Source organism: Colletotrichum fructicola, assembly GCF_000319635.2.
Source record: "Colletotrichum fructicola Nara gc5 chromosome Unknown KSG_Nara_v1_contig04, whole genome shotgun sequence".
In the NCBI taxonomy this organism is placed as follows: Eukaryota; Fungi; Ascomycota; class Sordariomycetes; order Glomerellales; family Glomerellaceae; genus Colletotrichum; species Colletotrichum fructicola.
Window position 1 is genome coordinate 4678582 of NW_027094054.1, and position 21414 is coordinate 4699995.

General features: G+C 55.4%; 5 protein-coding genes across 5 annotated transcripts; 3 read left to right on the forward strand and 2 right to left on the reverse strand.

Moving 5' to 3' along the window:
* Positions 1–5423: 5423 nt before the first annotated feature.
* On the forward strand, positions 5424–6818 carry CGGC5_v008107 (uncharacterized protein; the record flags this gene model as incomplete). The annotated part of the gene is made up of 1 exon (XM_032023493.2): positions 5424–6818. One exon carries the CDS (start codon positions 5424–5426, stop codon positions 6816–6818), a length of 1395 nt encoding a protein of 464 aa, XP_031891667.2.
* Positions 6819–8316: 1498 nt separating this feature from the next.
* On the reverse strand, positions 8317–9703 carry CGGC5_v008108 (26S proteasome regulatory subunit 6B-like protein; the record flags this gene model as incomplete). The annotated part of the gene is made up of 3 exons (XM_032023504.1): positions 8317–9286; positions 9352–9450; positions 9507–9703. The coding sequence occupies 3 exons, from the start codon at positions 9701–9703 to the stop codon at positions 8317–8319; spliced, it is 1266 nt and encodes a 421-aa protein (XP_031891666.1).
* An 877-nt stretch (positions 9704–10580) lies between these two features.
* On the forward strand, positions 10581–11160 carry CGGC5_v008109 (uncharacterized protein; the record flags this gene model as incomplete). Its single annotated transcript, XM_032023515.1, has 3 exons — positions 10581–10770; positions 10879–10946; positions 11002–11160. 3 exons carry the CDS (start codon positions 10581–10583, stop codon positions 11158–11160), a joined length of 417 nt encoding a protein of 138 aa, XP_031891665.1.
* A 4328-nt stretch (positions 11161–15488) lies between these two features.
* CGGC5_v008110 (uncharacterized protein) lies at positions 15489–16925 on the forward strand (the record flags this gene model as incomplete). The annotated part of the gene is made up of 1 exon (XM_032023526.2): positions 15489–16334. One exon carries the CDS (start codon positions 15489–15491, stop codon positions 16332–16334), a length of 846 nt encoding a protein of 281 aa, XP_031891664.2.
* Positions 16926–17958: 1033 nt separating this feature from the next.
* Positions 17959–20351, reverse strand: CGGC5_v008111 (putative glycosyl hydrolase; the record flags this gene model as incomplete). Its single annotated transcript, XM_032023537.1, has 3 exons — positions 17959–18609; positions 18661–19911; positions 19968–20351. 3 exons carry the CDS (start codon positions 20349–20351, stop codon positions 17959–17961), a joined length of 2286 nt encoding a protein of 761 aa, XP_031891671.1.
* Between the last annotated feature and the right edge of the window lie 1063 nt (positions 20352–21414).

Genomic DNA, 21414 nt, shown 5'->3' on the forward strand with positions numbered 1-21414 from the left:
ACACATATTACCGCCGGTACTGTTTCCGATGTTGCAGCAAGGCGAAGCAGGGCTGTCGCTGTCTCGGACTAAGTTTGCAAGTTCAGGGTCTCTACATTAGACAACGGGAGGAAATGTGGTTTTGTTGAAAAGTGACAGCCAGGCCAAGAGTTAGTTCCATTAGTAGGTAAGGTATTTGGTAGTTAGGAAGTAGCTACCTGACCTGACCTTGGCTTTCCGCTCCGACGTGGAAAGCGCGGGCGGTGGCCGGACGTTTGGGACCCTGCTGCACTGCACTGCACTGCAGATGCACCCTCTCACTGCCTCGCCTCGCCTCGTCTGCAGCTGCACCGGTGGAAGCGAAGCAGAGGCGGCCAATGGCAAGCACAGCCATGGGGGCTTTTCTTGCAGCCAGAAATCAGCTGCTGCGAAGGAAGCGCCTGCTTATCCTGCCTGCCTGTACTAAAGGCAAGTAAAGGGAGGAAGGGACGTGGAACATTGAGGCGTGGGCTGCAAGAGCAGAGCCCCGCATTACCTCATCCCCTCCTTCCCCAAGTGACACTCGCGCAAAAATCAACCCCAGACGACGCACGAACTCGAGAGGGAAGGAGCGGTGCGTGTTGAGATGAGACCTGGCATCACGAGGCCAGCGCTAAGATGCAATCAGGGGAACTCGCTGCGTTCTGGCCACACATACGGAGTGCAATGCACGTGCTATTCACGATGTTTAGGTCTGGGCCTTGATTCAGTCCCGTCCACGAAATAGAGCGACCGAGTCGAGGCGATGCGAGGCGAGTCGAGTTGGGTCTACGTATGCAACTGTTGCTGGTCTCTACCTTAGCTGCACCTGCGACTGCCTCTGCCTCGGTCGCCTCGGTCGCCGCAAATAGCTCCAGCGTCCGGGAAAACGAACAACAACCTGGCTTCCATCCATTTGAGGCAGCAAGGCAGGAGGATGAAAGAAACACCGAGCAAAACAGCCGAAATCTGGAACCAAATCTAAACCTGGAATAGCAGCAGCATTACTGACCAACGGCACAAACAGAACGAATAGAAAGAAACCCGGGCCACGTAGACAACTCGACACCGCCAAATGTACGGGTAAAAGAGATCCATCCATTTCCTTTTGGGCCCCTTTCCTGCTGGGCCGATTAGCGATACCTCACATGCCGCTCACGTTTTGCCAAGCCCTTCCCAAGGCACCTTGGCTCGGGCAGCTAGAAGGTATTCCCTGCGCTAGAAGTGGTGGGAAAGTACCCGTTCCCGTCGTCTCGTTCGAGAACAGCGGAAGGGGCATACCGACTTTGGGTGGGACTCCCAAGTATCCGTACCTGCACCCGACCTCGACCTCGAGCTGCACCTTCGGTATTGGTGTTGGGATTCGTGGTGTTTTCTGCCCTGCCGTGCCTGCCTGCCCTGTGCGCGCTCTGGACCGTGCTGTCCGGTCCCCTCTGTTCCTGGCACCGCACTGCTGTTCTTGGCCCCCACTAGAGGAATTCGAAGTCTTCTGGAAGGTGTGGACGGCCCAGCCAACCCACGCCCCCGTTCCTTCCTTCGATTTCTCCTCGTCACACCCCTGACTGTCCAACGGGGGCCTGTCTGTGTCTGCACTTGCCGTCCAACTGGGTCTCTGCTTGCACCTGCCTCTGACAGGGGGAGAGGGGGCCACTTCTCTTTTTTTTCTCGTCACTGGCTCTTCCGATCAGGAGGACGGTTGCGTCGGAGGGGAGAAGGAGCAGGAGGAAACCCTTGTTCTCATGTCAGTCGGGCAACAGACAGAAGAGGAAAAAAAGAAAGCTGCACCGCAACCATGGGCCGTTATTCGGAGCAGCTTGGAACTCGAGATGCCGCATCCTGGCCCTTTTCTTTTCACCTCCATGGTCCTGCATCAACTGGGACTCTGGGAGCGAGTGACTGCAGCGCCAGCGGAGTACCACGGAGAACAACGGCGGCGGCATCTTTTACGGAGGGGAGTGACGGCCGGGACCATTTTTATTTTATTGAAATGATTATCGACACCTCCAACTCAATCTCGAACAACGTTCGATTCACCAATGCAGATTGATTCCGCCACTTGGCCCCTCGAACCGCTCCCCCTCCCACTCCCACTCCTACTCCCAGAACCCACCGGCCCTCCGAACCCTCCACCGCGGCTCCATGATCCGTCCCATCTAACACCGGTAGTGTTTCTGTCCATTGCTGACCTGGAAACCTTGTTCTGCCAGCTTATTACTGTTATTGCCATGGTATTTGCAATTGAGAAGCTTTTTGATTGCGGTCCTATGCAGGAAGTAGCTTTTGTGGCCGTCTGCAAGCCCCCAATATTGTGCCGTTTTACTCTTGAGCCTGGATGCTCCATTGGCATACGAAGTGACCACTCGCATCGGCGCTGGTACGTACGCCCTGCTCCGCTCCGTTGCGCTGCGAGCCTCTTTTTTCGATGCTAGTGCCGTGGCGCCGCTACAGAGGAAGCTGTTTACGATTACATACAAAATATCGTCGTCTCCATCAAACCGCTGCACTTGACTGGCGTCGGCTCAAAAGCGGCCCCCACAGGCACGCGACGACGAAGCCGAAAAAAGACACGAGAGGGGGGCTTTTGGGAGGAAAATCATGAGCTCCACGAAATGTCGTGGGTTGCAGACGTGGACGGGACATGGACGTGGTCCTTTCCTTCAGTCTTCTTCATTCGGCCAGGGGTGGGTCGCCGGTTCTAGAGCGAGTCAACAGCCCGGCCCCCATCCAGCCAGTAATCACTCATTCTTGGTGTTTTCCCATTTGTTGCCCTCTTGTTCCCATTCCCGAATCCCAGACTTTGGACTCCATATCCCCGTCCCAGGTCTCAGCGACCCCAGTTGCGCGCCCAATCCCGTTGAACCCTGGGGGTGTTCTTTGTCTCCAAGTCCCAGTGTTTTCAAACTCCAACTCAAGGCGGACCTGGCTTTCGAGAGGCGACGATGATTCCTGGCTACGTACTGGCCAGATTTGAGAGAGGGGAAAAGCAGGCCGAGAAAATAAAAAATAAAAAAGGTGTTATGGGCGTATTTCCCCGACCAACCCCGCCGAGCTTACACTTGCCTTGGTAAAACCTTCGACCACGTACCGCTAATACCCCTCTGTTCCTTTTCCTGACAGCCCGTTGAGGTTCTCGTGGCCTCCTCACTTTCTGCAAGTCAGCCACTCAGCGTCAAGTCATTACTAGCGGCCGTGTCATTGTCGCTGTCAACCTGCCGTGCTAGAAGCAACCGAGAGAGTCGGCCTGCTTCTCCAAGACAAGACAAGACACGCCAACAGGAAGACTGGACGACTCGATCCTCCCGCCGTTGGTGCTACTCTTTTCACCGGCGCAGAAAGTAAGTGAGTGTTGCTGGTTCTTACCACATCGAGTTACGAGCTTCACTCGCCAACCAACCAGACCAGCCATCCCATCCCAAGCCGGCCGGTCCATCAGCATCGAATCGAATCGCCTCGTCGCATGCGGCCGGGACTTCCCACGCTCCTCATACGACACGAACCTGCACCTTCCGGGATCCCCGCCCATCGTTGCTGCTTAGTGCGGCCTGCGGTTTCTTAGCGTTCGCGGCAGCCAACTCGCTCGTCCGCCATCACTCATCATCACTCACCCATTACCTTGCCTACCTTACCTTGCCTTGCCTACCCTACCCATCATCGTCCTCATCCTCGTCCTCGTCTTCGTTCGTCGTCCGCGGCCTCGCATCGCACTTGACTTGGTTGCTGCTGCTGCTGCACTGCTGCACTGCATCCGCACCACACCCACTTATTCATCCACACCCACTTACTCGAACTTGCCGATACTCTCTTACTCTTTTATCCTTCTCGCTCGCAAATTACTACTCTCGCCGTCACTCACACGCGCACCCGCACACCAAAAACCGCACACACACACACACACACACACACTCGGAGAGAGAAAGGAGGAGAGCTCTTATTATTGCCATCGCATCCATACACCTCGCCCAACACCACTTTAATGTCTTTTTCTATTTTGTTTCCTCCCCCTCCGACCTGACCTTCGCCTTTTCGACCTCGCCTCCGTCGTCTTTGGGCTGTCGTCCCGCAAATCCGAGTCGCAGAAAAACAACTTGCAGGCGCAAACACACCCTTGCAGCTGTCTACCACCAGAAACAGACAGACAGCCAGTCTTTCTTTTCTCTTCCCTCCCCTTCAGGTGTCTGGCTTGATTGCGCTCTTCTCGTCATTGGCGAAACAAACACCAGCGACATCCGGATTCGGCTGGGGAGGGTGATACGTCATGGCATTCATTGTGAGTATTATTTTTGTTTTCCGTTTACCTACCTACCTACCTTTGCTTATTCCTCCCTCAACCGTCTGTCTTGACTTGTCTTGTCTTGTCTGTCACTGTCGCTGTCTCTGCTGTCACTGCACCCGCACCCGCACCGCACCGCATTGCGCCTGGCCTGCTTCTGCTTGGCCCTGCTGCCGTCACGCTGCCGTTGCATCTCATCTCGGGCTGCAAAGTTGCAAGCTTCCAAGTTACTTTGCCTCGTGCAGCCAATCTCGATTGCAGCACTGCTGTCCCCGGCCGTCACCAAAGCCTCCCGTCCGTCGTGTAATTGGCAGACACGACGAGAGCCGCTCGCTCACCGCCTCACCGCTTCCCGCATATCAGTGCACATCCCCATCCTCTCCGTCTTCCCCGTCCTCCCAGACACTCAGACAAGAGCCAGACACGAGACACCGGCAATCAGGAAGCCATCCCCCCTCCCACCCCACGACCGGGGCCCGGCCTGTTGCAACCGGCCTCACCTTGCCCAACTTCCTCATCGAAGTCGTCCTATCTGCTCTGCTCTACTCCCATGCCTGTCCTGTCCGGTGTCCTTGTCTATGCCCTCCCATGTTCGAAATGCCCGTCCCCTAATTAGCCCACCCCCTTGGGCTGCGGTTCTGTTCTTGCCTTACGCAGACGCAACTCTCTTGTGTTTCCCATCTCATCCTCTCGTCCTCCCACATTTTTCTCCTTCACACCCAGACCCCCTTCAGAGTTTCCCATAAGAAAGGGAGACTGCGCCGCCATGGCCTCCTGCCGCCTTCTCGTCGAACCCTGTCTCTTACACATATAACTCTACCCACGGTCGCATCCCACGACTCGCACTCGCCCTCCCAGCATCGTGCTCTTTCCCCGTACCTACTCCGAACTAAATCTTGTATAAGCTGCGCCTACAACCTCATAGTTCCGAGCATCTTCACCATGTCTGCCCTCGTTCTTTGAGCTTCCCCTTCTCTCCCTTCCTCTCTTTCGATCCGCCAGACTTCTCTGGCTAGCAGTGTCTTTCTCTCCATTTTTATTACACGAGGCCGCTACATCCTTCACGATGCGTGTCCCGTCGTTTGAGGACACACTCGCTTCACCTCGCGAACACGCTGAAACGATGCATCAACCACAACCGAATTCGTTGTCGCTAATGACCGGCATCCAGCTATGCCTCGCTCACTACTGTGACCAACATGGCCCGACCCCGCTAATGGTCACCGAGGGCCTGCCCGTTCCATGCACCACATGCTTCGATGACGGCGCCGCCAACTACGCCGATCAGGACCAGATCCGACCCCAGACAAGCGCGCCAACGTCGGCCGCCTCGCTGAACCAGACCGTCGCCATGTCAGATGCTCTGCGCAAGATGCACCTCAATGCCCACCGCAGCTCGTCATTACCCGCCTCGGAAATCGAAGCCCAGACCCAGCGCGCCGCCTTGCTGCGCGCATCCGCCAACGCCTCCCCGGCCTCGCCTCTGTCGCCCTCCGCCATCGAAACCCCACCCGAAAGCCCCCGCCGGATATCGGAGCAACAGCAGCCGCGACGAGACTCGAGTTTCCGCCGAACCTACGACGACAACGTTACCAAGCGCGCCGGCCCTTGCGAAAACTGCGCGCTGACGCTACCGCAGCGGCAAGGTGGCAAGGACAAGAATGATTTCAAAGCAGAGCGCGGCCCGACACTGCGAACTCGCGCGCCGTACGCCAGAGTCTACGGCCAGGCGTCGCCACCGACTTCGCAAGGGTCCTCTGCCAGCGATACCGACAGTGAGGGACGCCCCGAGCGAATGCACCGAAGAGCCACTGGTTCGACCACGACAAGGTCTAGCATGTCCTCGGGAAGGCATGCCAGTCACACCCACTACCTCGACTACACCTCCACCCATGAGCCGTTAATACCAACGTCCTTCTCGATCGTGCGATCCTCATGCCTGCGGACACTCTCCCTCGAGACCCTCCCCCGCTCTCCCGCAAACCCGACGCCGAGCGCCTCGCCACAGTCGAGCTCCACGCCCTTCGTAACCACACAAAGCGCCGGGGCTGCCGCGTCCGGTGGGCCAATCTTCTTTGGTGACCCAGTCAACGGCTACACGACGGCGTACATCTTCCGCATTTCCGACATGCATGCCCGCGGTCACAAGCGCGTCTACGCATTTCTGGCTCTCAGCACGCATAAGGAGCGGCTCGCCATGAAGACGTTCGGCTTCATGGCAACCGCTTTCGCAGGCCTGGCAGAATGGATCCAGAAGCTTGCTGAGGCGGAGGCCGAGAGGATAGCCGAGTCCAGCCCCATCGGAGGTCTTCAGCACCACAACCCGTATCCCATGATGAACATCCACGAGAGGGAGGGACCCGACCGCGGTGGCAGCAGCTTTCTGACCGGAGGTGGCGGCTTCACCAGACGCATGGGCGGCGGACCCGGCGGTGTTTCCCTCAAAGCGAGAGGCCTGGCAGAGCTTGTTGGCATGCCGGACTTCTTTATCGAGCTGCACGCCAAGTTCGTGAAGATGATGCTGGAGCTTGGCGTTATCCTGAGCTCTTAGTTGCCTCTACAGTGGCAGCAATATACGTTACGAAACCAGACATGGCTTGAGCCATGATCTCAGAGACCCGAGAGACGATCGAGAAGAGATACCCAGGCAGAGAGATGCCACCACGTTCACCTGTCCATACACAGGCAAATCCCAGAGAAGGCCTTTGCATCTACGCAACAGGTCGTGGGTACTATTATACGAAAAGCAGTAATGGGTAATGATAATACCTAATCACTCTGCCCACTGCTCGGAACGGACAGGAGGAGTCGGGGGAGGAGAGAGACTTTGCGCGGGGACGAAGGATATACCCAACCACACAACCAACCAAATCACCTTTGGCGATGAGGAATTGCAGCATCTCAGCGTTGACGCATCCCATCCCGGTATTGCATCACGGCTTTTGCATCAGCGACGGTTTAGCATCTGTGGAGTTTATTTTACATGTCTTGAAGCGTTTTGCGACGAGTCAAAGCAGGCAGGGAAGGGTACCATTTTTGATAGATTACGGGCGGCGGCGGCAGGTTTTTATTGACGACAGGGATCCACGCTATGATTCACGGCTTCCTTTCTTGCTTGTTTTTTTTTCCCTTCTTTCATGGCAGCGTTGTTTTTATTTGTTATTAGACAAAGGACACAGAGAGACAAGACACACAAACACGGCCTTCGAGCCACGGCACGGAAAACAAAAAGGAGAGTAAAAAATCAAAGTCAGGCAAAACGGCGGAAACGACAACCGGATGATGGCGGGGAAAAGAAAAAGCAGTTTTCTTCCTTCTTTTTTAGACACTGGGATCAGATCCTGAAAATGAGAAAACGTTTTCGTGCAGAGTGGCCAATACTTGGAGATTACATGATTGTGCCCTTGAAATTTTGGAGATGCAATTGAAGACGATCCAAAGACATGGCAACGGGACTCGGAGGGTGGAAATTCGTCGAGCGCCCTCCTGTTTGATCACCCCCCAAAAATTGACAACTGATGAGAGAATCGACCATCGGAAGAAACCGAGTTTCAGGCCTTTGCCCTTCCATCGCCCCGGTTCGGGGGGTCGAACTCGGCTTGTTCCGGACTCGGCCGGGACGTCGACGTCAGGTTTTGAGAAACGGTTGATCCTCGGCTTGTGAACCCAATTCTCGACACTTTTGGACGTCAAGGATTGATGGTGCTACTTTCTCGGTCGGAAATTCCTGGTCATGGGATTGTATTGCATCTTCAAATGCGGATTTACTTGAGAGGGCTCAACCAGGATATGAATGGCATGTCACGTATGTAATCACTCGGCAACACCGTCGTGTGGCTAGCAGGTACCAACGAAGCTTGTTTATCAAGAATATTGTACAACGCGACGCCGGGCTTCGCTCCCCCGAAGCCGTTGATAATAAGGAAGTCTATCCCTGCCCGCTGCCTTCCGGCCATGTCCGTCCCATTACATCGCCAACCTTGCAGCGAGTATTTCGACCCCTCCTCCGCCTTCGACTCGTCCGTATCCTTCCGTTCGTAGCTCGTCGTTTATTTGTAGAAATCAAACTTGTTCTCATCGCTCGTGCCCTTGACCTGGCTTGAGTAGGCATCCTCCAAGTCGCTCTGGATGATGTTGTAACGGTTCTTCCTCACGGCGCGGAGACCGGCCTCCTGCATGATGGCGGCGATAACGGCACCGCTCAGAGGGTCGTTGCGCACGATCAAGGAGTCGAGGTCGACCTCGGGGGCCAGAGACATCTTGCTGGCAATGGTGGAGAAGATGAGTCGGCGCTCGCGGCGATCACGGAGACTGGGGAACTCGATCTTTCTGTCGAGACGACCGGGACGCAGCAGGGCGGGGTCGAGGGTGTCGGCACGGTTGGTGGCCATGATGACCTTGACGTTGGCGGTCTGGTCAAAACCGTCCATCTGGTTGAGCAATTCGAGGAGAATACGCTGGACCTCACGATCGGCACCGGTCTGCGCGTCGAAACGCTTCGTCGCAATAGCGTCGATCTCGTCGATGAAGATGATGGCCGGGGCGTTCTCGCGAGCCATGCGGAAGACGTCACGAACCATACGAGGACCCTCACCAAGGTACTTCTGCACGAATTCTGAACCGACGACACGGATGAAGTTGGCAGTTGTAGAGTTGGCGACGGCCTTGACCAACATGGTCTTTCCGGTTCCGGGAGGACCGTACAGCAGGACACCACGAGGGGGGTCGATACCGATCTGCTTGTACAGGTCGAAGTGCGTCAGAGGCAGCTCGACCGCCTCGCGAATCTCCTGCTTCTGCATATCCAGACCACCAACATCGGCATATGTCACGTCAGGCTTCTCGTCCGCGCCCAGCATGGCAATGGAGGAGTCGGCTTCGGGAGGGAGGATATCGACGAGGGCATTGGAGTGGCGGTGGAGGGCGACGGAGGAGGAGGGCTTGAGCTTCTCGCGGTCGAGGGTAGAGAGGATGCGGACGACGTAGTTCGAGCCGGTCGATGATTGGACGATTCCGGTGCTGTTGGCGGTCGTTAGCTGTCTGCAGCTTCGACGGCGCTGAGTTGTGCCGCGGGGTCAACTTACTTCTGGTCGATAGCCTCCATAAACTGCCCAATGACAAGGGGCACACTTTGGATACGCTTGATCTCCTCCTGAGCTCGGACGAGCTCACGCTTCAGACTCCTGTGACGGCGTGTCAGCAAACCGGCGAGCTGTGGTGACGAAGCGGCAATTCGAACCTTTGCTCATCCTTGATGTATTCCTCCTGGAGCTGGATGTACTCCAGTTGCCTCTGCAGCTTCTTGAGTGTGGCATAGTCGTCACCTCCTTCCGAAGAGATGCCCTCGAAGTTCTCAATACTAGGGATTGTTGAGGGCGCCGTCTTCTTCTGAGAAACGAAGTGGTTGGCCGGGTTTTCCACCAAAACGTCACCCATTTTGTCGGGGAGAGGAGGGGTTTCGCGAGCGTTGGTTTGGGAAGGAGCAGACTCGAGTGGCTTGACGGACCGTGTCGAGAGTGAGGTCGTGAGGATGACGAGGTGCTGTTGGTGATGGGAGAGTTGTTGTTCACAGAGCTTGGGTGTGGTGCTGCTTGCTTGCTCTAGCTTGGCCTGTAGGCGTCAATGGATACGCATGCAGCCAGCAGCCTTTCAGCCCGGCTTAGTCAGGAACCTGGTCGAAGCTTGGACTCTGACACGTGACCTTGAAATCCCATCAGCGGGTGATTGGCCGAGAGGACGGCATGGAGCAGGGCGAAGTGCCTGCAGCACGTTACCCAGCTTGTAGGCAGCGACGGCCTCCGATTGGTGCGAGTGGGGGCCGCCTTCCCCCCATGTACAGTGGGGAGCGACTGCCAGCATCCCTGCCATGATGATGTGAGGGTCTCTCCCGCTATCCACTGTTAGCAGGTCCCCGCGGCAGCTCATACCCCGTCTTAGCAGTCCCTCCAGTGCCGGCACCTATCTCTTATCAGACCCCAAGGTCAACTGTATGGGATGATGTGGGCGTGATTCACCGGATGCCTCGTTAGGCCTGCCTCGTCCCAGCAGTCAACCTAGCACTGTACACTGTATCAGTCACTCTACGCAGTCACAGGCACACTACTCTTCGGTCTTGTACCTTTAATCCTCCTTGCTTTCTTCAACTTCTCGACTCCTCAGCCGAAACGAGCTGAATTCCCTCCACCAACGAGCCGTCCGGTGTGCTTCTTTTCGTCTCTCTATCGTTCAGACCGCTTCCAATCATTCTTGGGGTTTATCGTCTCACGTTGGCGTCCTCTACTCTCCCCCTCCAATACCTCAACGCCCGACCACCATGTCGTCGTCGATTGCGATCCCGATGACCCCGTCGTCGGCCACCTACGGTCACCACCACCACCAGTCCTCCCAAGGCCGGGGTGCAACCAGCTCTTCCTCTTCAACCTACTCCAGCTCCCCGCGGACGTCTTCCCCGCCTTCCGCTTCCAAGCAGAAGTCGGTCCACCAGCGTCGGCCCAGCCTGCTCAGTATGTCATCCCACCACGAGTTGGGCTCCGAGGCCCGGGCCATGACGGCCTGCTCTGCTCCGGGCGGCTGGACTACACCCGTGAACCTTTACTGACTTCGAGAACCAGGCACGGCGTTGTCGAAGCAAGAAAGCACCGTCATCAATATTGGCGAGCCCAACGGCACTCCCCGCCTGGTAACACCACTCCGCCCTTGGGGACATGTGGGCACCGACTAACATGACTCCGCAGATCTCCTACCTCTCCTCCAGCCAAGGCTTCGCATGGAACCCGGAAATCTTCCTGCCTTCCTACGTCGACTGCGACTACGTCCCCCTCGAAAACCGACGGGAGCCGGTACACGAGATTGTTCTGAGCGACGAGGAGATCAACAACATGTTCCCCCAATAACGGTGCTCCTGCGGGGTCCACCATGACGAGACCACACGAACAACAACGTCCAGAGTGTTTTTAGACCGATGAATTCTCACGAGAAACCCCTTTTGTTTCTATACCACGGCGTCCGGATACGACCTAACACCCTTTCGACAATTATATACGCACTTTGGCAGCGGATAAGGCCATGTCGGGGCTTGGGGACGAACACAAGGACATGAGCCTGGGTGGGAGTAACAGCACATCTCGCATTTCTTACCCGTCGGTCTCAAGGGACGAGGGGCACGCATCTTTTCCCCCCTTTCCTTTCTTCCTTTTCCAATGTTACCTGGGCTAAGGGGGGTCATCGGAGGAGTTGGGAATACTGCGGCGAGACGGGTTTCATTGAGAGCAATATTTCTCATTTATTTGTTGCCGCCTTTATCTTGGACTCTTTTTCTCGATTGGATTGCGGCGTTCGTTTCGTTCGGTTTTCACAGCACATACCCTCTTCTCTCATTCGGTCGTGTACCCTTTTTTCCTCGTTTGCTTACTGCGGTTTCCTCGGGCCTGTTTTACTTGATTCCCACCAACTTTACATAGTCACAATAGAGTCACCAGGACACTATTCATGGCATTAGGTTCCGTCACCACTGTGCCCCACAATCCGGGACTTGTGCTCCTGCAATGAGATAGGACGCAGACCGGGCCATCAAGCATGATCCCTTCCTCCCGGATTACGAGAGTTCGGGAGGCAAAGGTGGCACGAATCGGCTGCACAAGGGGTCCCACGGGTTCCGTCGGAGGTCAGTCGCTGCCGATCCCCTCCGAGTTGTACATACAAAGTACGCAGCCTGACTTGCCGGGTGTGTTGGTGTGACGTCTTTCGCATCCTTCCCTTTCCGCATGCACAAATGTGCTCTTTGCAGCACAGTAGGAAACCCCCCCAAAAAAGTGCATCCAGGTCGAGTCGAGATCAACTACCAAAAAAAAAAAGCTGCGATGAAACAGGCATCCCTTCGAACGGGCTGACTCGACCGGTCCCCTCTGGCGGCCCTGTTACTGCACTAGCACAGTCCGTACGGTAGATGGAACGCCATGTCCGTCCCAGATGGCGTCGAGCTGAGAAAGAGGGTCCACCTTCAGTTTGTCCCAGTCCACGTCCCAGACCACACACTCACACTGCACTACCTAGGTACCCCTCCGACCCTCCGACCCGTCCAGCCGAAAATGGTACCTTCTTACCGCTGGGTGCAGCATGCAGCACAGCGCCGTAGGTAGTTAGCGCCCCCAACCACCCGCTCAATACCGCTGCGGACCCCAGCTGTTCTTTGCACACACCAAGGCTCTCGACGACGACAGTTCGTTCCGCACACCGAGAGCCCGCATTGTGTGTCTTGGAGATAGCCGCTGTATGTGCGATCCTTCATCCGCCCCCGCGCCTGCCTCACGGCCGTCGGGACGGACTGCACCTTGTGGAGCTGGGCCTGATCCCCCCGCTTGTGTGATTCGACGCTGTGGTCTCACCCCATGCAGGTCCGTCCTGGTTCTTGGATGTCATAGCGCCGAGAGGCATCATCCCTGGCGGATCTGGCGACGACGACGGCGACGACAGGTGAATTGAACCGTGGTTGTCAGTTGCCGGCCGGGCAATTGGGGGTTTGACGCCAGTGTTCGGTGTGAAAGGTGGGTAATGGGGCCAACAACAACAACAGCAACAAAATACAGCACTCCTTGATTATGCAAATGTTGGGCTATTCAGCGCGAGTGTTGTCATGTTTACTTTCGCCCATTTGTTGCTCTTCAACTGTCATCAGCCCCCATTATGCATCGTACCCCAGCCTTGGTCGTGCTTCACTCCTCTCGTTGTTCACCAAAACGGCCCCTGCATTCGTAGCCTCGAAGGCCACTGGGCAGCTGCACCTCCGACCCATCAATCAATCCAACTTGGCTGGGAGCATTTACAATGGGATCTGGTTTGTTGTTCTCTCTGCACATAATGGGTTCCGCATGTTACCTTGGCAAGGGTGGGGTAAAGAGACTACCCTACCTACCTTATTCTCCCTGTGTGAGCGACAACTTCTCATGTAGATTTATTCTCATTCTACCTTACCCTCGTCGCCGTCTTCGTCGTTATTATGATCGTGTCTGACGCAGATCCCGCTTCCTCTTTTTCCAGCACCACCTCCGTCTCGTCCTCCGCCGCGTGCTCTGTCGGTAAAGAGCTGATGCTGGTTCCGCGCCGAGCCGTTACGCCCTCATGGCATGGGGGATCGTACCCATCGCAACGCTCTTTGCGGCATTGCATCTCCTACGATGGCGGACCCAATTGATATTCGGTCGCCGATGCAAGTGGAAGTTACAAATTTACGACAACACGAGAGGACTTTGCCGCCAACTCTACGGCACCTTTCTAAACCCATCCCCTCTGCCCTCTCTTGTCTTGTCTCCTCCTCTCGTTTGTACTTGATATGTTCTACCGGGGGCATACCTAAAACAATGGTGTGGCGATTTTCTCTGTGGCATCACATTTCACCTTTACGAAGGGGGAAGAGGCAGTCTGGACAACGTCTGATTCTCGACAAACGAAACAACACCATTTTTCATGATTACTTAAACAGACTGTACCACTCATACTACCACCTCGATGCCACTCATCTTCAGCCCTCATTCCTAAATCTGCTTATCTCTGTTGCCGCTCTACTGTCCCTCGCCTCTCTGTCTTATCTATGTTGCGGTCCCTGCCCCGCGTTCCCTTCTCCCGTTCATGCGACGACATCCCAAGGAGTTTCCTTCCTGGCGAGATGGCACAATCCTGCCCGTGTGAGAGGCAAATTATCAAAGTCCTTTTCCTGAGCTGATATCTTGCGATGGGGATTAGTTGGATCAAAGGTGGCCCTGAACAAGGGATGACAAGCTAAGCTGTTGCTCCGTGCTGCATGTTGTCTTGTGCAGTCACGATTGCCTAGCCCGGTGATTTTCTACTCACGTGAAGGTCAACAGATGTGCCACGTCTTCGTACAAGTACTTCTCTCGTGATGTTCTAGGCACTTTGATATGGGTTCTCTGTCTTCACTACATGATACGGATGTATATTGGAAGTGTGCTTCTGATGCCGTTGAAAGGTGGATACCTCATTCGCCTGTCGTATCTCATTGTCTGTTTGATGGTCTAAAGACAGGAGAGCAGGGTTTGCAACGTCGAGGGGCACAGTGCGCGTAAGCAGGAACATGTTGGGAAAGTGAATCGAGTTCATCATCGTGAGCTGCAATGTCCACGGCACGTCTGCTTATTTTCGCTGTGTCTAGCATGCCCCAGCAGGTTCCGATATTGTTACCACATCCCACAGTAATGCAAGGCACTTTTCGGCCTTATCAAAACTTTAGATGATGGACCAGAGAGTTATGCGTCTATTGCTTGTTCAGAGCGATGTGTCTTCTATCTAAATAATGCCTGGTTGAATCAATTTTATTCAATTAGATACCCTATTTTTTCCATACTAGAGCGACTACTTTTCCCATGTGCTCTCTACCATTGTTAGTTACTATTATTAATAGTATTATTGTTGCTTTGTCGTCGTCGTCGTCCCTCGTGTTCGTCATCGTCCCTCGTCCTCGTCGCCGTCCCTCATCCTCGTCGCCGTCCCTCATCCTCGTCGTCGTTCCTCCTCCATGTCCTCATAAAAGTCACCAAGTGCGAAGGAAATGAAGTCGCCTAGACACAGGAAAAGTAGACGGTCTCTGTTGAATCGCTTAGTTGAAGATAGCTAGCAGTCTTGTCTACCTTCCTGCCGGCAGTCAGCAAAAAGTGAATGGCCTGTGGTTGGCTTTGGCAAGTCGAAACGCGAGGGGAAAACGGTGGCCATGGCGCATTAGGTAGATATTGACTTTGCATTGTTCGTCGACTGGCAGGCTATTAGATGGCTGCCTATCCAACCCGATCAACCTACCTAGCCCGTGGTACTATCCGAGTTTTGCAAGCACCTTTATGTGTAACCTACCTACCCACCTTACGCCAGGTTGCACGAAGAATCTGGATGTGTGCGGCCATGTCCTCGCGCCTGTCTCAACGTTTCCACCACCACATCAAATGGGCAGCTTCCCAAGGTCTTGCCGGTCTTTCCTGTCCCTTTCAACAGACCACCCTGATAAACATCTCTTCTCAGTCTTAATGATACCATTGCGCTCCTCGGCTTTCTGAGGCTCGGCTGTACTTTGACCTTGAAACCACAAATCGCCTCTCCTGCCTCCACTCTCATCTCCATCTCCTCACACTCCCGCCGAACCAACCATCGCACCCCATCGCTCACCATGTTTACTTCAACCTAGTCAAGGCCTGATAAGGTATACTGGGAGGGTAAATCAATGACCCTGTATCCATACGAGCCCGACCGCCCGCATGGTTCGGGGCAGTACCATTTCAACCCTCTGCCTAAGGATCTTCCGAAGGACCATATCCGCAACTTCAACACCAACGGCGACTACAAACACACCAAAGCCAAGATCGAGATTCGGGAGATCATTCGTCAAGGTGTCAATCGCAACTCCCAGATCTTCCGCTGCTTGGTTTTAAAGCCTCCAAAGGAAGAACGGCCCGCTGCTCTCCAGGAGCCACTCCCACCCTTCAGAGACGAGCATGGAGGAGTTCTTCCCGGGCAACTGGTTGCCAAGGTTTTCGACGTCCACTACTATCCAATCGATTTTTGTGCCCCCTGGCCCAACGAAGAGGAGGCTGACGGAAACCACTGCCGCGAGCACGCCGTCTATGCGCACTATCGTCGGAACGGCAAGACTGGGCATCCGCATATTATACCGCAATTCTACGGCAGTTGGGTCAGCAAGATCTATTGCGGGCACGATGAAAACAATCAGCCGATGTTCAGATACGTCGGTCTGATCCTCATTGAGTACATCAACGGCTATTCCGTGGAGAACATGTGCTTCCGTGAGCGTTTCCCCGGGCGTAAGAGCGACTACTTCGGCCCGCTTGAACCCATCAGGGGAGAGTTCCACTTTTGGAACCAGCGGAGACAGGGAAATCGGGACGACAACGTGACGAAAGTCAGATTCGACAAAAAGACACGGCAATATGTCGTGAAGGAGATGATCCATGGCGTCGTCGTCGGCATGCATTTGGGAGTCGAGCACCAGGAGTGCGAGCCATGGAACCTTTTCGTCACCATGCAAAACGGCCTCAATACCTTAGAGTAGTCTCGAGTCGTTCTTCTCGACCACAGCTACACTCAAGTCTGGTCTCTAACCAAGTACGCTGAGACCCAAGGATATCTTCAGTGTCTCCAGAAGCTTCCTTACCCTCCTCACCCCACCGAGAGATGCAGCGTTACGGCCCTTGACACGTTCCAAGGGTGGTGGCCTCCGAATAATTACGACGAGAACAGGTTTGACGAGTGGCTGTACAGCGAGGACGTGTTCGGGCCTCACGTTGAAGCGAAAAGCGTCCTGGATTCCTTGCTCAAGCAGAAGAAGTTGTGGCCACACAGCTACAACAAGTACTCCACCTTCGCGACCTTGGACGCTATCGAGGCGAAAGAGGACGAGGTGTACAACGCAGGGATTGCCTCCAAGATCCTTCAATTTGTACGCATGAATGAAGACCTCAACCGGGACGGCCGTGGAGAAGAGAGAGAGAGGGCCATCACGGAGGGCGTTGAAGAATGCGCCGCCACGTCAGCAATGACTTCAGACTCGTACACTCTGTGGTTCCGAACCAAAGTCCGCGAGCTTCGGGAGCGTCGTCGGCTGGCCCAGGCTCAGGCTCTCAGCCCGACTTCACAGGAATAGACCTTTATCACTCGCATCGATTCCTCGCACCAAGACCTGTCCCATGCCAGCACCATCCATAGTGCTACGCCGGCCGGCACGGAGAATCGTCCCCCCCCCCCCCCAGACTCGTGTGTATAGCAGACCCATGAATCAAGAAACCCTCGACCATCTCTCTCGACTTGAGGAGCAATAAGTCGAACTTCCCATACCTTCCGTGGACCTTCCAGGTTCAGGAGGATCTCCAGCAACCCGGCGTCAGCATCGACCCTTATCTATGGATGCCAATATTTCTCCTTCAGACCCGATTAGCCGCCCGACCTCTTCAGGTTCCTCTCGGGCCCAGCTGGCTTCAATTACGAAACGCCCGACCTTCTCACGCGCTCCTCAGTCCCCCTTGTATTCAGAGATACACCTCCCACGTGGATCGTCCCCCGCCAGCCCGTCCCTGCCCCTTAGGCAGAGATTCGCTTCTCCAAGCCAGATGAGTACCGTGTCCTCATCTGCACAGCCCGCGGGCCAGGAAAACTTGCCCAAGTTACCACCATCTGACGATGAGACGAGTTCTGAGGATGAATTTCCGCCTCCCTGGGCGAGAAGACGTTGAACGCCGAGGCAAAATAGCGAGCCACACGCATACATCGTTTTGGTCGGTATGGATATTGGATCTATTGTGGTCGTGTTTTTGATTACTAACAGTCCATTTAGACCACGTCTATTCCACTGCCGTCTCATAGCCGGGGAGTTTTCAGAGGAAGATACTGTTGGGCACATGGGTTTGGTTTGGTCAGGTACAAAAACAAAAGGAGAGATCAGAGACGGAAGATGTTATTAATGGATGATACATACACACACAGATCGTTTTCAGTGGTCACGGAAGTTGGACTAGATGTAGGCATTGTTTAGTACTTAGCCCCTCGAGGACCCAGCTCGGCACACGTCGATATTGTGGGTGAGCCGTCTGATAAGTCATGATGGAACAGAAAAACAAAAAGCCGCAGTCCCCCTCTTTCCCATTTAAACATGCCTGCTAAGCCCCAGTCTTGAATCTCGTTTACATCACGCTGCAGTTGGCGTAGTTCTTCTGGCACTGCTCGAGGTAGCCCATATCCTCCTCGGACCCCTCCGCGACATTGTGCTGTCTCACCAGGCCGCTGACCTTGAGCGTCTGCTCGCCATCGCCGTGCCACCATTTCAGCTTCTGCACGAGCGGGCCCTCGTCGTCGTCCATGCTGATGGCCCACTTGCCGGACGACACCTCGACTTGGCAGTTGTCTTGCGGGAAGTGGAACTCAGGGAGGAAGACGACCGTCGGGGCGGGTTCTGAGGGTGGCGCGGCGGCCTTGAGTTTGAGGTTGAAGGTGCAGCTGCGCAGGTCGAAGCCGTACTGCAGCACGTCGCCTGAGACCACAACGGGGCTGGGGCGGACGAAGGCTTCGGCGGCGCGGAGGCCTGGCGCGTTGGTGATGGTAGGGTCCTTGGTTGGCTCTGTTGAGATGGACGGGTTTGTGATTGTCCTCTGGAGGTTATCGGGAGTGACCTTTGTCTCGTCTGGCACGTCTCTGCTGATGGAGGTACGGGGGTTTTCTGCCGACTGTCTGGGTTCCGGGCTTCGGGGGAGGGGCGACATGGGCAGCGTCTTGTCGTCTAATGAGAATACTGACAGGTCTTCGCCGTTCCATAAATCGCCGTGTTGATGTGTGTTCTGGGATGAGAGTTAGTTGAGCCGTCAGGGCCAAAAAGGTGAACTGCGTACCTTTGCAACGTAGACCCACAAACAGTGGCCTTCCATGCCCGAGCCTTCGGCTCCAAAGTAGTTGGCGTCCAAAGCTAGTGATTGATCCGTATAATCTCCCGTCTTGTATGCCTTCTTGTCACCCATATCATAAGGAATGCCGAACTCAGTCATAACACAAGGATGCTTGCCCATGCGGTCAATTCCCTCCTGGCGCAGCGATGCTAGCTGGTCCTTGAAGCAGTTGCGAATAGCAGTCTCTCCGACCTTGACCGATAGCGCCTCATGCCAGTACCTCCCGCGTAGCACGCCCACGACGTCAACGTTCCAAACTCTGTTCCATCGCTTCGTCATCAGGGTAATACCATCGTACCAATGTGGCGAGAAGCCCATCAACGGGTCGTCGTCCTCGGTGCCCTTGATCTGTGGCGGCAACTCCAGTGTAGGATACTGCATTAGCATGATGCAGTTCTTGTGAATAGGGCGGATAGCGTCTCTGTAGAGACGATAAGAGTGCATGAAATAGGTGTTAGTAAACTCCGGGTGGTCGATCGTCTTTCCGGTGTTCGGGTTTTTCGCAAAGTAATCCTTCCTGAGTAGCGTGTCCGTCTTGGGGTCCCAGATACCATGCTGAGCCCAGATGCACTCTCCCAACTTCCATCCCTCGTCACGCTTCCATCCATACCTCGAGTCGTCGTAGTCCGCGGGCAACCACGCAATCTCGCCGTGGGGGTCGATCAACGAGCGGCCGACCTTGTACGGGCCCATGCCACCCATGTCCCAAGTTTCCACCTCGCAGGCACGGCCAGACCCCGTCAAAATAGTCTGCCAGATGGTCGGACACGAGCCCTTTTTCAGTTTCTGTGCGCTGGGAATGACGCTGACGTCGGCGTAGCCCACCAGGCCGCACCCAGGTTCGTTCATGCTCTCCCAACCCACGACCACCTCGTTCTCGAGATCGCCGGCCTCGTGTATACGCTTGGCGAGGTGCGCACAAGCAGCGACAAAATGGCCCTGCAAGAAGTCTTGAATGTTGATACCGTTGATAATGCACTTGGGCGCAAAGTCCCTGCCGCCAAAGTACATGGTGAAGATAGTGGCGGCGGCCAGGCGCCAGTAGTTCGTCGACCAGATCATCTTGGGGAACTCGTCTGGCTTGGGGTAGGTGTTGTGTACGATGGCAGCCTCGGTCGCTGCGAAACTTTGGGGGTTGAGGCCGCAGGCGTAGATCGTCCACATGGGCGCGCCGGAGCCTCCACAGAACCTGGACCACTTCAAGACGTCAGTATGCGGTGGGAGCGGGTAGCCGGGGAGCGGAGGAGACATACCACGTCCTGGTGGGGATCCATAAAGACATAGAAACCATACTCTTTGGCTATCCTCAAAATCTCAATCGTGTGCTGTATCCATTCCTCATCGTAGCGTCCGGGGCCGGCGGCCTCGATTGCCTCCCATGTGAAGACATAACGGATGGTGTTGTAGCCGTATCGCTTTATCCTGGAGAAGTGCTCGTGCGCCTCCTCCTTGGGGAAGGGCCTGTTGTGGAACTTGACGTTGTCGCCGTCGAAGAAGTCTTCGCCGACGTGCGAGGGCTGGTCTGGCTCGCTGGGCAGCTTGGCGTCGGCGGCGACGTTGAGACCCCGGAGGACGACCTGTCTGCCGTAGCCGTCGCGGAACTGGCCGTCCTCGATGGTCAATCGCAACGAAGACATGACGACGGGCTTTCTACGAAATGGTTTCGTTGGGCAGTGTGATAATCGGCTCTTGACAGCGCCCGGGTAATGCGGTGTCGAGAGGTTGTGCGGTCTGCTGCTTGGCAGAAAAAGAGGTCCAGATAGGAGAGCACGAGGGACGATAGGTGCGAGGTCGAGTCCAGAGCCGCGGCGGACGGGATGCTAAAGGTCCGAGATTGAAATTGGGACGGTTCGATGACGTCCTGATGGGGGGCCGGGATTAGTGGACCGCGACAGGGTGCCTTATCACGCCAGTGCAACGCTTTAGCGATCGCCAAGCGCTAATTTGGACGAGAAGGGTCTTCTGACGACGTTGGCACCCAGTGCTCTTGAACATGAAAGTAACCTTTAGTCGATGAGTAACGGAACAAGATAAGAGAGTTCAGTCATTTAAAACTTGGGATTCGGGAGAGTGATACAGTTTTTATAAACACGAATTTTGAACATAATTAACAAAGCGACCACGACCAGCCACGACACCTGCTCCAACACCTCATCAACTGTCTGAAGAGCGCCAGCGTGACTTGCACCGGCCACACTCGCTCGTTTTCGTGTTCCAGAACCGACCCGGGAGCCAATTAGCGTCGGCACCCAAGGCTTTCAGCGGGTATGGCGGGGCCCGTAGCGTCGAATCCCGCTTGAACTCCGGGTCGACGCCGCCAAAATCGCGGGGACAGCGGCCGTTCGCCCCGGGGCTAGGAGCACGTCGCCGTCGAGCTTGGACTTCGCAAGGGACGTGGAGCGGTGAGTCGGTGACGAGACACCACGCCACCGAAACCTGGTGTGGAATGAACCACGAGTTTACCCAGAGGATTACCCGATGAGGCGATGTCCACCATGCGCCGCTTAGTCCCCGGGAGCGTTGCTCAGTGAAACAGCGTCGTCGTCAGCTTAATCGCAATTGCACGTTGGCGGTGGCATTGGCGTTGCTGACGGTGCGGACGAACTCTGGGTCCGGAGGATAAACTCAAATCGCCGCATAATCACCGGCCATTCCGGACATCAGACGGTTAAAGTGAACAATTGTTTACATTCAGTCAAA